General features: G+C 39.3%; 1 protein-coding gene across 5 annotated transcripts in view; it reads left to right on the forward strand.

Annotated features, from left to right (window-relative positions):
- Window positions 1-14,885, forward strand: part of KDM4C (lysine demethylase 4C) — a 410,995-nt gene that overhangs the window by 95,712 nt on the left and 300,398 nt on the right. For all 5 annotated transcript variants that reach the window (XM_082656307.1, XM_082656305.1, XM_082656309.1 and 2 more), the window contains one exon: window positions 7,459-7,508. In XM_082656307.1, coding sequence (XP_082512433.1) covers window positions 7,459-7,508 — 50 coding nt within the window. The remainder of the gene's footprint in view (window positions 1-7,458; window positions 7,509-14,885) is intronic.

Consider the following 14,885-nt stretch of genomic DNA (forward strand, 5'->3'; position numbering starts at 1 on the left):
TGCAGTGATCATTGTAAAAGGTGTGGATATGTCCTTGGGAGGGACGGGCTTGGTAGCACCTGTCACTTCCTTCTTCTTGGCATCTTCCTGTGATTGATGAGAAAACAGGAATGGAATATGGGTCTGGAGAGCATGTCTTGGGCTTTGGAGTCAGATCTGGGGTTGGGCTCCAGCTCTGTCATCGACCTTGCTCAAGTAAATTAATCCCTCTAAGTCTTAGTTTCCTCATCAGTAAAATGGAGGTGTTAGTAGGAGAACTTTTATCAAAGGATCTTAGCACAAGGCTTGGCGTCTTAAAAGTGCTCGATAAATGGTAGCTGTGATAAGCGATATAATCATGTTTATTGGTCAGATATTCTTTTCACTCAGCCTTCAACACTTTAGTAACTATTGAAAGCAAGTCAGGCACACGTGCTTATGCCAGTAAAAGAGGGGAGGGTCAGTTTAGAGTTGTTGTTTGTCAGAAAACTATCCTTGTGGACTTGAGCCTGAATCTTCATGGGAAATGACTGAGTAAAACAGCAAGAAGGAAAGGAAATATACGGAGGAGGAAAGGGCCACTTCACACACAGCTTCCGTTAGGGGAACGGAGTAGAGGGCAGTGCTGTTTCAGGACTGACCTACCTGAGCCTGGCCTGGACATGGAAGGGGATCTCCCCTCTGTGGCCCTGGGCTTGGTAAGACTGCCCTTGATGTCACAGGGTGGCGGGGGTGTGTGGTGGGAGTGGGCCGGTGGGAGGTGCCAGTGGCCAGAGACCTCTGCAGCTGCCTGTGTGAGACAGCACAGTGACAAAGGTAGGGGTAGCGGGACAGCTGAGGACATTGATTTCTAAGTACATTATGACAGCCCCAGGGCTCCCAAAAGATATTAGGGAGCCCTTGGGGGATGATCTGAGAAATAGGAGTTACCCTTTAGTAGTGCTGGTAAACACTTCTTTTTTTTTTTTTTTTTGCTGTACTTGGGCCTCTCATTGTTGTGGCCTCTCCTGTTGCGGAGCACAAGCTCCGGACGCACAGGCTCAGCGGCCATGGCTCACGGGCCCAGCCGCTCCGCGGCATGTGGGATCTTTCGTACCGGGGCACGAACCCATGTCCCCTGCATCGGCAGGCGGACTCTCAACCACTGCACCACCAGGGAAGCCCTGGTAAACACTTCTGATAGACTAATGGACTGAGCATATCTTGAAACGAGAAGTGCAGAGACCAGTTCATAGAGAAAGCCTGAATCAGAGGAATGGATCTAGTACATTTTGAAAAATACAGCTTTACCTACTGACAGTTCGAAATGTCAATCCGATATTATTCAGTTAAAGATAGTATTTGTATTACAGTCACCAGGATAACATCATTTTAGGTCTATGAGAAAACCACCAAAAGATGTACTTGGGGTTATTCTGTTTTCCTTGGCCTTCAAATTCGATCTTTTTCCCCCTTAGTTATAAAAAACTCTGGTTTTAAATAAAACACAACCCTGTAAATATCTAATTCGTGTGTCCATAGTTCATTAATGATTCATAGTTTCTTGATGTTAGCAGAACTGTTTGCAATATTCCTTATATCTCAAACAAAAACACTGTCCTAAAGGTTAATTGAACAGTGAGTAATTTCAGCACACCAGTGTGTACTTGAGGGTATACAATGGTAGGCATCTTATTTGGTGGTTTTCAAAGGACACAGAGAAGTGTGAGACACATTTATATCCTCAAAGAATTAAGAATTAGCTGCCTAACTGAGCAATGGTGGCACAGAACAGAGTGCTTGGCTATAAAGCAGACACTCACTATAAAAGGTAGGTTAAAATGGATAATTTGTGTGAAAATTTCTGGGTGGTGGTAGGCATTCTCTCCCTCACAGAACTCAGTGCCTATCCAGACAGAAGTGATTTATGCACACCACGCAGCAGCTAGCTATGGAATGTAGCAGATGATAAATACTACATGAGAAATATAACGGAAGGGCTCTGGGAGGACGAAAAGGGGTAGGGTTGCCGAGATTTCCAGTGGTCAGAGAAAGCCTCAAGGAGGAGGTGGAATCTGGGCAAGGCTTGGGAAGATGGGATTTGAAGCAGAATGGAGGGGCTGTTTGTGGTGAGGAGTGAGGTCAAAAAACCCCTGTGAGGGTTGGAATAATTCATAGTCCAAACTGTGGAGAGTGGACTGCTGCTCTTTGTGGCTGCGGCTAAACTGTGTGTGTGTGGGGGGCATCTTGAAAGCCAAGCAGTAAGGAATAAAGGTTTTTATCCTATGATAGTGATATGAGGTCTGTAGCTGCCCAAGGAGATAGAGTTTAGTTATGGTAATGGTCTAGCTGGGGCAGATCAGGGTTGGAATTGAGGTTTTGCTGCAGGGAGGTGGATATGAGGTTTTGAAGGTGTAGAGTGGATAGGACTTGTGACTGGCAGTGGGGGCAGAGAGGATGACAAATTAAAGAAGGGATGACTCTGATAGTTCCAGTATAGGATGCTGAGGGCAAATGGAGTTCTGAACTGCAATGGGGAAGCTGGGGGAGATAACCAACTTAAAGGGGGAAATCACAAATTTGATCTTGTTTGTTGTGAGTCTTTTGAAGTGATAGGATACTTTCATAGAAAAGGCTAGGAGGTGGTCAGAGCCATAGAATTAGGACTTCCCTGACTGAGGTCACTAATTGTCTGTAATAAACCCCTATGCCTACGGACCTTCTAGCTTGCCTCTGCTTAGTCACCAGTTCCTGCTTCAGATAGATTTTAAACAAGTGAGGGAAGTGACATGAACTGATTGGCTACATGGACTAGAGAGGATAAGGCTGAAGACTGGCTAAGAGGCTGCTGTAATGATGTGTGTGACAGAATGGACCAAGGCAGTTGTAGTTAGGATAGAGAAATGTAGACAGGTTCATGAGATTTCTCTTGTATAAGTAACAGGTGGAACACATAAAACTTGGGGATTGATTAGATAGCGGAGTACAACCACAGACAAATTCCATTTTTCTGGGCAGTTAGATGAGGAACTCTGTAAAAGAAGCAGGTCTGTCGTGAAGATGCCGGAAGATTAAGCTTTGGACAGATTGTGTTTGAGGGCTGCTAAATGGATTTGTTCAGTAGCTGGCTGGTTTTTGAAGTGCAGAACTCAGAGGGACACACATGGGTTGGAGATATGGTTCAGCAACACGTGGGTGATCTTGAAGGCTTGAGGGAAGGTGGCTCCCTTGGGGAAGAATGTGGAAGCACTAAAGCATGGTGCCCTGGGGAACGTTAGACAGCCAGAAGGTAGGTTTGGCAAGAGCAGAAGGTAGAAAAGCACTGGAAATGACTTAAATCATCAAACTCAAGAGAAGTGAGTGTTTAAGGAGCTAGTTGAAAATTCCAGAGAGGACAAGGTAGGTAAAGACTAAACAACGTGGCAACCTTTGTCCAAGCAGTCATACTGAGTGTGATGGGAATAGGATCCAGACTGAGCTGGACTCCAGGGTGAATGGGATAAAATGAGGCAAGTACTGGAAGTGGTGTGCGTAAGGGGAAGAAAAGAAAGTAGATGGGTGGTAGCAGGATGAAGGGTCCAGAGAAGGTATTTTTTTGAGGCAGAAGAGATAAGCATGTCTAAATGCTGATGGGAAACGGTCAGATGGGTGGGCAGGTAGGCAGTATTTTTCTGCTGTTATTTCCAAATAAATGCTGAGAATTGCTTAATGTTTCCATGAAGTAGTAGAATTTACTAGAAGACAGAAATTAATAAAACCTTGTATGTTAGAGCAGCAGGATTTCAGACTTCTTAAAAGCATACGAGTGATTCAGGTTTTTAAGGGCTTTTATCCCCCCCATGATTGCTCTCGTTCAGGGCATTCTGTTTCAGTTATATTCTGATAGTTGCTTATATTGATTTTTTAAATTGTTTAGATGAAAAATATTAACATTCTTATGAAGCTGGAACTTTTTTCTGGTTGACTGGTATTTATTACCATTTTTTTTCTTTTTATAAAGAAATTAGATGGTACTTTTCTTTGCTGGCTGCTACATTCATAGGAGCTAAGTTTTTAGGGCAGTTATATCAGGGCCTTATTTTTGCCCCATGCCATTTGAGTGGAAATTAAGTGCCCCAGTCCTGCCCATCTACCTTGAGCACACTGTCCTTCACAGCGTAAGATCCAGGAGGGATGAAGAGAAGGCAAGGCAAAATGGGGAGACCATACTAAAAGTAGAGAGTCCTGGGGGAAAGATTTGATTGAATTAGGTATTTGAACGGATTAGGAAGTTGAAACTGGTAGAGTTGATCCTGAGTATGCCAGGCTGACCCTGTAATTAGGAAATGAGGTATTGGCTTATATAATTTCTTACCTGTTCTTCCACTTTCCCACTTTCATGATTTTTTTCTTCTTGCTGTATCCTTCCTCTCCTTCCACATCTTCCACCCTGGAGGGTGAGGATCATGATTCATCATTTTGAGAGCCACAAAAGTCAGCACACAGTTTCTGAGCATCTGCTTTTCTGGTGCTTTGTTCTAGGAGAGACACTGGTCCTTGCCCCTAGGGAGGTTGAAAGGAGAGAGGGAGGCAGAAAGGTAAAAAAATTAAATTCTGAGTACCATGGTGGAAACCTGTCTTCTGTGTGGTTGATAGAGCAAAAGGAGGAGTGTGGAGCTCTCCCTGGGGGTGACTCAAGCTGAGTGGAGAAAAAGGAGAGGAGGTTTTGTTGGCTGGACAGGGATGGTAAGGGTGTGTAAATCCCAGAAATAGGGGATGGAAAGTAGTGGTGGTATAAAGTAACAAAGGCACTGGAAGGACATTCAAGTGGTCTGGTAAACCAAAGAGCAGGATTTGATTGGGACATTGGTCAGTAGGTGCAACTGAAGAGGTGTCAGGATCGCAGCAGGTCTGTGTGTCCTGAAAAAAAGTTCAGCTTCTATCCTTCAGGTAAGTCAGCCACTGAAGGCCCAGGGTTTTGTCATGAACAGATCTGTAGTTTGCAAAGATGACTTTGGCACACCATGGAGGGTAGTTTGGAAGGGTACAACAGAAGGTGGGCGCCCACCTGTAATGGTCAAACTGCATTGAGGGGACACACTCAGTGCCTTACAAGTCATGTGTCTAATTTAAAGAATTTTTGATACATGTATAATGTATGGAAAAAATCTTTCTGATGATTAGCCTCCAGAGAATTTTTACTAGAACCCTTTTAAGAAATGTGTTTACTATGTGTTGGCTATGTGATTTTTGTCATAGAGTTGTGAAGATCAATTGAAAGACTATGTCAAGTGTATTTTTTATCCTTATATTTATGTTTATATATAAATTTATATTTACTTAAGTTTTCTGTGAGCAGATGGTTAAATTTCAGGTTAATGAACTTTAACTTTGATACCATTTTTTAAAAAAAGTGAACCTGGATATATAAATATCTCCATGTCCAGCCCTTACATGAGTGCATGCCTCATGTGTGTGTATACACGTGCATGTGTTAGCATGTACGTTATGCTTGTCTGGGGCATGCATGTGTATGTGTGTGTGTGTGTGTCCTTTTCTGGGTATATTTGGCAATGTAAACCAGGGATTAAAAATTGTTGGGAAGTGGCCAGTGTATAAATACATGTTGGGTGATTGTCATTTAGTTATGCTAAAATTTTATCTTCCCAATTCAGTTGGAATAATTTCATTAACGGTGCCTGAAGCAACAGGATATATGGTTGAATTTTCTTTTAGAGAATTGCCTAGTTACAACGGATCCAATTAAGTTCTGCATATGTTATCAGTGGCATTAAATGCAACCAAGTGTGGTGTTAAGTAAAATGAGAAAAGTTATTTTAGTAAAAAAGTAACTTGTACTTAATATATATTGAGCTAGTAAACAGCAAATGTAGGTCTGGAGAGTAATATATTCTTATTTAAAACATGAAATGATCATTTAACTTGAGATTATTGTTTTAAAATTTGTTAGTAAGTTCACAGTAAATAAAATCAAGTATGTAACTTTTGAAAACACCAGGAACTAGAAATGAGTAATACTTGAAGAAGAATTTCTGTTTTCCAAGGGTGAACAATTCTTTCTTTCTTTTTTTGTTTGTGGCTATGCCACATGGCTTGCAGATCTTAGTTCCCCAACCAGGGATCCAACCCAGGCTCTGGCAGTGAGAGCACCGAGTCCTAACCACTGGACCACCAGGGAATTCCCAACAATTCTTTTTTCTATAATCAAGATTTTAAAAGTCACATAATTGTGAAATAAATCAAAGCTGCCTTTTTTATGGCTGGTAAACTTTTATTTAAAATCTATTTGAAAAGTACAGTGTTCTTAGAAAGGTTTGGTGGAGATATAAATGTTACTATTAATAATTTCATGTTCTATCCTGCTTGTCAGTAAAAAGCATTTTAAAAGGTTTTTATTTTTAAAGAAAACTTTTTTTTTTGGACTTCCTTGGTGGCGCAGTGGTTAAGTATCCGCCTGCTAATGCAGGGGACACGGGTTCGAGCCCTGGTCCGGGAAGATCCCACATGCCGCAGAGCAGCTAAGCCCATGCGCCACAACCACTGAGCCTGTGCTCTAGAGTCCGTGAGCCACAACTACTAAAGCGCGTGCGCCTAGAGCCTGTGCTCTGCAACAAGAGAAGCCACCGTGATGAGAAGCCCGCACATTGCAACAAAGAGTAGCCCCCGCTCGCCGCAACTAGAGAAAGCCCGCACGTAGCAACGAAGACCCAACGCAGACAAAAATAAATAAATTAAAAAAACAAAAACTTTAAAAAAATTTTTTTGCTTAAAAACAAAGGCCAAACTAACCAAATGCAAAACAAAAAATATACAACCAAAAATAGCCCTGGATCGCTGGGGTGCTGTGAGTGTTACAAGGGAGGTTCTAAACTCCATGCTGTGGCCAGGTGCCCCATGTCCAAGCAGTTTGCTGGCCTTGGGCCTTTGTTCCCTAATGTGTAAAATGTGGTTGGAATGGTGAGCTGGGACATTGAAATAGGTGATTTAAGTTTATTTTTCTTCTGTTTAGTGTACAAGAGATACAGTTCTGTGTTTGGTTCTCTAATCTCTGCTTAGTTCATCTAAGTGGAGTTTGGGGTTGACCTTTTTTTTAAAAAATAAATTTATTTTTTTATATATTCTTTATTTTTGGCTGCATTGGGTCTTCGTTGCTGCGTGTGGGCTTTCTCTAGTTGCGGCAGGCGGAGGCTACTCTTAGTTGTGGTGCATGGGCTTCTCACTGCAGTGGCTTCTCTTGTTGCAGAGCACAGGCTCTCGGCGCACAGGCTTCAGTAGTTGTGGCACGTGGGCTTAGTTGCTCTGTGGCATGTGGGATCTTCCCGGACCAGGGATTGAACCCATGTCCCCTGCACTGGCAGGCGGATTCTTAACCACTGAGCCACCAGGCAAGTCCCTGGGGTTGACTTTTTTTTTACATGACATTATTTAGGAATAGATGCCCTTAGGATACTAGCTGAACAATTATAAATCTAAAATTTTTATTTGTGTTTAAAATTTTAGGTATGCAATACCCCCAGAGCATGGAAAACGACTGGAAAGACTAGCTCAAGGTAAACTTGCTTTCTGTTTCTCATCTAGATAGGTTTTTTGTTTTTGAGGTATTGGGTTGGCCAAAAAGTTACTTTGGTTTTTAAGTAAAAATAAAAGACACATTTTTCATTTTCACCAAGAATTTTATTGAACAACATATTCACTGTTTTGTTCCATTACCTTCTGACATTTTTGGGGCAACTTCATAATTCCATCTTCCCAAAACTTTTTATCTTTTTGAGCAAAGAAGTGTTCCAGGTGCCTTTTACAGTCTTCCCAGGAATTGAAATTTTTTTCATTAAGAGAATTTTGTAAAGACTGAAATAAATGGAAATCCGAAGGTGCAACGTCTGGTGAACACCGTGGATGAATCAGAACTTCCCAGCCAAGCTGTAAGTTTTTGCCTGGTCATCAGAGAAACACGCGGTCTTGCATTATCCTGATGGAAGATTATGCGTTTTCTGTTGACTAATTCCGGACGCTTTTCATCCAGTGCTGCTTTCAGTTGGTCTAATTGGGAGCAGTACTTGTTGGAATTAATTGTTTGGTTTTCCGGAAGAAGCTCATAATAGAGGACTCCCTTCCAATCCTACCTTATACACAACATCACCTTCTTTGGATGAAGACCGGCCTTTGGTGTGGTTGGTGGTGTTTCATTTTGCTTGCCCCGCGATCTCTTCCATTCCACTTTATTGTACAGTATCCACTTTTCATCACTCGTCACAATTTGTTTTAAAAACAAAACGTTTTCGTTAGGTTTCAGTAGAGAATCGCATGCGGAAATACGGTCAAGAAGGCTTTTTTGCTTAACTTATGTGGAAACCAAACATCAAAGCGATGAACATAACCAAGCTGGTGCAAATGATTTGGATATTTTGAGTATGTCGGTTATCTCCTGCATGGTATTACGTTGATTGTTCTCAATTAATGTTTCTATTTGATCACTATCAACTTCAACTGTTCTACCTGACCGTGGAGCATCGTCCAGCGAGAAATCTTCAGCACGAAACTTCGCAAACCACTTTTGACACGTTCAGTCAGTCACAGCACCTTCTCCATACACTGCACAAATCTTTTATTTGCATTTTAGTTGTTTTTAGCTTTCTTGAAATAATAAAGCATAATATGCTGAAAATTTTGCTTTTTTTTTCCATCTTCAATATTAAAATAGCTACACAAAATTCACCAGTTTTGATAAGCTTTTTTTTTAAATGCACGCCTGATATGACAGGTGTCACAATACAATCTAACAAAATTGTTTCGAATGAAGTTAAAGACAACTAAGTGCTACTAGAGCCATCTTACGGAAAAGACCTAATGAACTTTTTGGCCAAACCAATATTTTTGCAGTGTAGAATATCACTGTGTTAATTTTATTCTTTTCAAGTTATTGGCATTTAAGTATTTCTCTCATTGAGTAATTTTAATTTTTTCACATTAATGTGTGCATATTTTTCCCTGTTGCATAATCTTCATGATTATTTTAGTTGGCTGCTTAGCTTTTTGTCAACTGATTGCACTTAACCTATTTTGGTTATTTCCAAATTTTTTTCTCTTTTTTATAGTGTACTTAACATCACTGTGCCAATAATATTTTTTCTTCCTTTAGTTGTACCCTCGGGATAAATTCCAAGGAGTACTGATGCTGCATCTTGGGCTATAGGTGTTTTATGAGTACTTTTCATGTTGCCATATCATTTCACCAAAGGGTTGTGTTAAATCTCTTTTTGACCCCCTCATTTTTATTTGGCCCCCTGGGCCTGAGAGTGCCTGAAGTATGAAGGTGAATGTCCCCAGCTAACTGGATGAGCATGATATTGTATGCCTTCTTAGACTGTTAAAATTAAACATACTTTACTGGAACTTGAATTTTTATTTTTTAAGGCTTTGTCCATCTTCTTTTTTTCTTCTTCTAGTTTTGTTGAGATGTACTTGACATATAGCACGTTATAAGTTTAAGCTGTTCAGCATAATGATTTGACTTAATGCATCATGAAATGATTACCACAATAAGTTTAGTGAACACGCATCATCTCATATACATACAAAAATAAAGAAATGGAAAAAAATTTTTTTCCTTATGATGAAAACTCTTAGGATTTACTCTTTTAACAGCTTTCGTATATAACATTCAGCAGTGTTAATTGTATTTATCATGTTATATATTGCACTTCTAGTACTTATTTATCTTATAATTGGAAGTTTGTACCTTTTGACGACCTTCATGCAGTTACACCTCCTTCAACGCTGTCTGTCTTCTTAAGGGCCAGGTTGAGTCATTCTTCTGGGAACTCTATCAATTGCTTTCACTCTGTGACCACTTGTGTCTACAGAGAGCACCTTCTACTTTTCTTCCCTGCCTTAAGGATATGCCAGGCAACTTTGTTCTCATCTGCTCCCGCAAGGGAGGAGAATCATATTCACCCCGTTACCCTCTTTTTCTGTTTTGCTAGCCACCCTAACCAAGGACGATGTAGACTGGTAGTGACTTATTTCCAGGGGAAAGTGGAGTTCCACTGAGTGACAACTGAAGATAAGACAGAAGTCTCATTCAGAATGCCTTTATTCAGAATTGAATCCTCAGGGAGCATTGTCTTTTCAGTCAGGTGCTGATCTAAGTTTCATTGGTATGTTAGGGTTGCCTTCTAATAGAAAAGGAATTTTGTTCCTGCATTATGTATGCTTTCATTTAATAATGAAATGGGGACACTGAGAAACACCGTCCTTTGATTTGACAGTTCTGAACAGAAATTGTTAATGATATCTAAAAGTTACTTTCCTCCAAATTAGAGTTAGAGTATCACGTTTGTAAGAATACACATTATTATAATTTTGGCAGGCTAATAACTATAAAGACAGTGTTTTTATAACATAATACATTATAGTAATAATAGCAATGTAATTGTAATCTTGAACTTTGTTAGGGACTATTTTCATGAATATTAAGGTGGATGAATCCTGGTTCTGGATAATAGATTAGAGCACAGCTTAGAAAATGATTACCATAAGCCTTAAATACCCTGGCAATGAACTTTGTGCTAAATCTATATGCTGTGAACTATCCTCGTCCCTGTGATAATCATTCTACCATGTTCTGTTCAACTCATTGCCAGAGAACTTTTAAAATGGAGCCAGTGTAAATTTTACGGTATGGACTCACATGCTAAAGTTTTTGCTATAAACTGTCTGTAAGCACTTTGACGTAAACTGTCTGAAAATGACATTCCAGGAAAATGGATGCCATTTGCTTAATCAGTAAGAGATTAATAAACTTGAAGGTTGAACGAGAACTTTAAACTCAATTGCATGTTTTTTGAAAACTTATTGCAGCATTATTTTGAGAAATGATTCAGGGAAAAGACCCTATAGGACAGTGGAGGATTTCTATCTGCTGACCAGATGCCAACCAAATTAATTGAGTTCTGCTAAGTAATTAAAATGATAAAATAATGCAGTAAATGAGATGGAGCATTATAGGTTGTCTAGGTCAAGGCAGCACTTGATACATAAAATGAAAAGCAGCCTCGGATATTTTCCATTATCTTGTCTGAACATCATAATTATCACACTTGCCTTTTATGCATGAATGCTTTCATCTTTGGTTTCTATTGAAATTTTGATTGACTGTGGCACCTACAAATATTTTATCTGAAAGACGTTATGCCTGCATCTAAATAAAGCCAGGAGTTTGATTTTGCCCTTCAGCTGCTTTCTCATCTATACAGGTTTTTTTCCAATATTACGTAGACATAAATGTAATAAAAAATCTCAAGTGAATTGTTGCAATTTTTATACTTGTTATGTTCGCCTGTAATGCCGTTGCATTCTTCCTAATTTTTGGCTTGATACAATTGAATGGAAAGTATAAAGGAGAATAGAGATATAATATTAAATCATAAATGACAGTTTTGAAGATTTTCAGTTTTAAGAATGTCTAAATCTCATCTATTTTAGAAATAAGACTATCTTTGTGGTTCTATTAAGTTAAGGAAGATATGGATTAAAGTAAATTGGGAGCAGCTAAATTTTTTTGAGAGTAACTGTATTCCATTGGTCTCTCATTGTTAATAAAGTGCTAATATTTTTAAAAAATTGAAGATGCTTTACTTTGGTCAAAATTTTGGTTACTGGGAAAAGAATATGTGAGTTAGGACTTTGTGCAACAGATTTTGGAAATGTGAATGATCAGCAGGAATTTTGTTTTAAGTGACAGTATGGTAGAGTCAAATACACTGGTTCTTTTGGAGGCTTATATTTACCTGTAGCAAGTGTTTTCATTTTGACTTCTTAAAAAAGCGACAGTAAAAAGGAATGGATGAAGCATTGTTATGAAAGATTAATTTAGTTCAAGTTTTTTTAAGCAGTTAATTTTGGTGTGTGTGTGTGTATGTATGTTTTTAAATGACTAGTTGTCTTGAGTTTAAACCTGTGGAACAGAGTCTTAGCCTGATTTGCAGGGATCCCTATTCCAGGAGGTGGACAAAGGGTCTGTGCGTGGGATGCAGGCAGTCTGTGGACTCTCTGAAACTATATTCAAAATTGGGCATATATGTGGATTTCTGGGACGCTATCATCAAATCCATTAAGAGGGTTTGCTCCAAAAGAGATCATGAACCACTGCTATCAAGAGACTAGAAGATTAGCATTAAATAACAAGTCATTTTAATTTTATAAGCATTCTAAATTGACCTGTTCTCATACCTCTGACTTGGAATTAGGAAATATACTTTTATCAGCTCTCAAAATGATAAATATATAATTCCCTTAAGCATTCATTTACATTGTGGCCTGAAAATATTATATTAAGATGCTTGGTTTTGAAAGGCTAATAAATAAAATATCCTTGATTATGAATAATCAATTTTAGGGGGCCCCTAAGCCCTAAAAAATGAAAAAGTCCAGCGATATATCCTCTGCCTTCATGCCTAACTCATGCTTTAGGCATGGAGATCAATGTGTGGTGTGTCAGGGTATGTTTATTTTCATCTTCCTATCAGTTGTTACATTAAGAATAGTGAAACAATCCCTAAATTTAACTTCCTCATATTTTGATGTCAAATATCACACTATGTTTAATTTTGAATATTTTATATCCAACCATGTTCCTAGTAGGATTTTAAACATTGGACAGTAATACATAACATACACCACGTTAGAGTAATTAGAATGTGTGGTGAAAGACAGTTCTGAGAAGTGACAGGTAGGGAATGGGGAGGAAAATTCAGGAGGGGAATGCCAGCTAGCAGGGAAAGATTACTATGGAAGGAAATTAAGAGTTCTTTGATTCTCTGGGGGATGTGGAGGAGGGAAGCTGAGGCAGGAAAATCCTGTTTAGCTTGACTGACCTGTTTGTGCCAAAGTGCTTGGCCTGAGGTGTCCTGGGTGACCTACGCGTGTGTGGTCCATATGTCGTGTCAAGGTGGGAAAAAGCTGGAGCTGAAACAAAGCGGTCTCAGGAATGCAGTAAAACACCATGTGTAATGGTCTATATACCTGTTAAATTAGGTGGAAGTTTTAACTCTAAGTGTTCTGCCAACCAGTTTGAAGTGGAAAAAACTTTCCCATTACTCACTGCACTGTGTTCAAGAGTTAAAAATAAGGCACTTGTTTAGGAGAACCACCATCCTTCTCGATACCACGGTCAGTATGAATTTCTCCTGGCGCTCCTCCTAGAGAGCTCCATGGAGCTTTGTCTCTCCAGTAGAGATGTTGATGGATTACAGGACACGTGGAGCAGAGTGAGGCCTGCAATGTGATAACTTTCTACCCAATTATTAATTGCTCAGCGAACGGTAGGAAGGACAGAGAGGTCAACTACAGCTTAAACCTCTAATGTTGACCTCTTAACTAGGAATGTGGGTAAAAATACCAGGTTTCTCCCCACATAATGTAGCTCATTAGTTCTTTTCATTAAGAAGCATGTTAAGACATTTCATATGTGAATCAAATACATCTTTGTAAAAGTATTTCCCACAGAAGCATTCCTTCCATATTCTTTTCCTATGTCCTTTTCCTTACCATTCGTTTATATGGCTACTATATTTTTTAAGCCTCATATCAGCCATATGAATATTGCAAAACCCATTACAGGCCTACCTCATTTTATTGTGCTTCGCTTTATTTCGAGTTGCAGATAATGCACTTTTTTTTTTTTTTTTTTTTTTTTTTTGCAGATTGAATGTGGTAACCCTGTGTTGAGCAGGTCTATTGGTTCCATTTTTCCAACAGCATTTGCTCACTTCTTGTCTCTGTGTGAAGTTTGGTAATTCTCACGTTTCAAACTTTTTCATTATTATGTTTGTTTTGTGATTGGTGAGTTGCGAAAAGATTACAACTCACGAAAGTGTTAGATGATGGTTAGCATTCTAGCAATAAAGTATTTAAAAATTAAGGTATGTACATTTTTGGGGCATAATTCTATTGCACATTTAATAGACTACAGTGTAGTATAAACATAATTACATATGCACTGGGAAACCAAAAAAATTCTTGTGACTTGCTTTACAGTAATGTTTGTTTTATTGCGGTGGTCTGGAACAGGCGGAACCTGCAGTATCTCTGAGGTACGCTTGTATAAAACTCTATCAAAGCATACTTGGGTAAATTTCAATTATATTCAAATCAAATTGTCTTAAATCTATTGCTAGTGTGGACATACACTCTACATGTCTGATTTCTCCATCTTTCCCCTCTGCTTTCCTCTCTTTTTCCTTTCTTTCCTAAGCAATTAATAACTAACGTCAGCTTCTCCAAACTAGTGTTTGTATATCTATAGAAAATGTTACTAAACTTTGATTTTAAAGTTTTTTTCCAAGGCTAAAACTTTGTTGGTTTAATAGTAGCAGCATGTGTTTGTCATATGAGATTGGGATTTAAAAATAGTTAGTAATAGCTAATATATTAGAAAATGTAAACCAGTTGACAGTTGGCAAAACTTCTTATTTGAAGGAAAGAGCACACTATTTTTAGAGTATATCTGCTCTATTTCTAAAACAATTTAAAAACATTTAATAATTTTTTAGGTCAGATTAATAGAGGTAAAATACACTTACAGTAAAAGCCACCCCCTTTAACTATACAGTTTTGTGAGGGTTTTTTTTTGTTTTTGTTTTTTTGCGGAACGCGGGCCTCCCACTGTTGTGCCCTCTCCCGTTGCGGAGCACAGGCTCCGGACGCACACACTCAGCAGCCATGGCTCACGGGCCCAGCCGCTCGGCGGCATGTGGGATCTTCCCGGACCGGGGCACGAACCGGCGTCCCCTGCATCAGCAGGTGGACCCTGAACCACTGCGCCACCAGGGAAGCCCCGACAGTTTTGTGAGTTTTGACAAATATATACAGTGGTATAACTACCACCACTATCAAGATATAGAACATTTCCAGTACCCCCAAAAGTT

This window comes from Grampus griseus, assembly GCF_964374135.1.
Source record: "Grampus griseus genome assembly, chromosome: 6".
Lineage (NCBI taxonomy): Eukaryota > Metazoa > Chordata > Mammalia > Artiodactyla > Delphinidae > Grampus > Grampus griseus.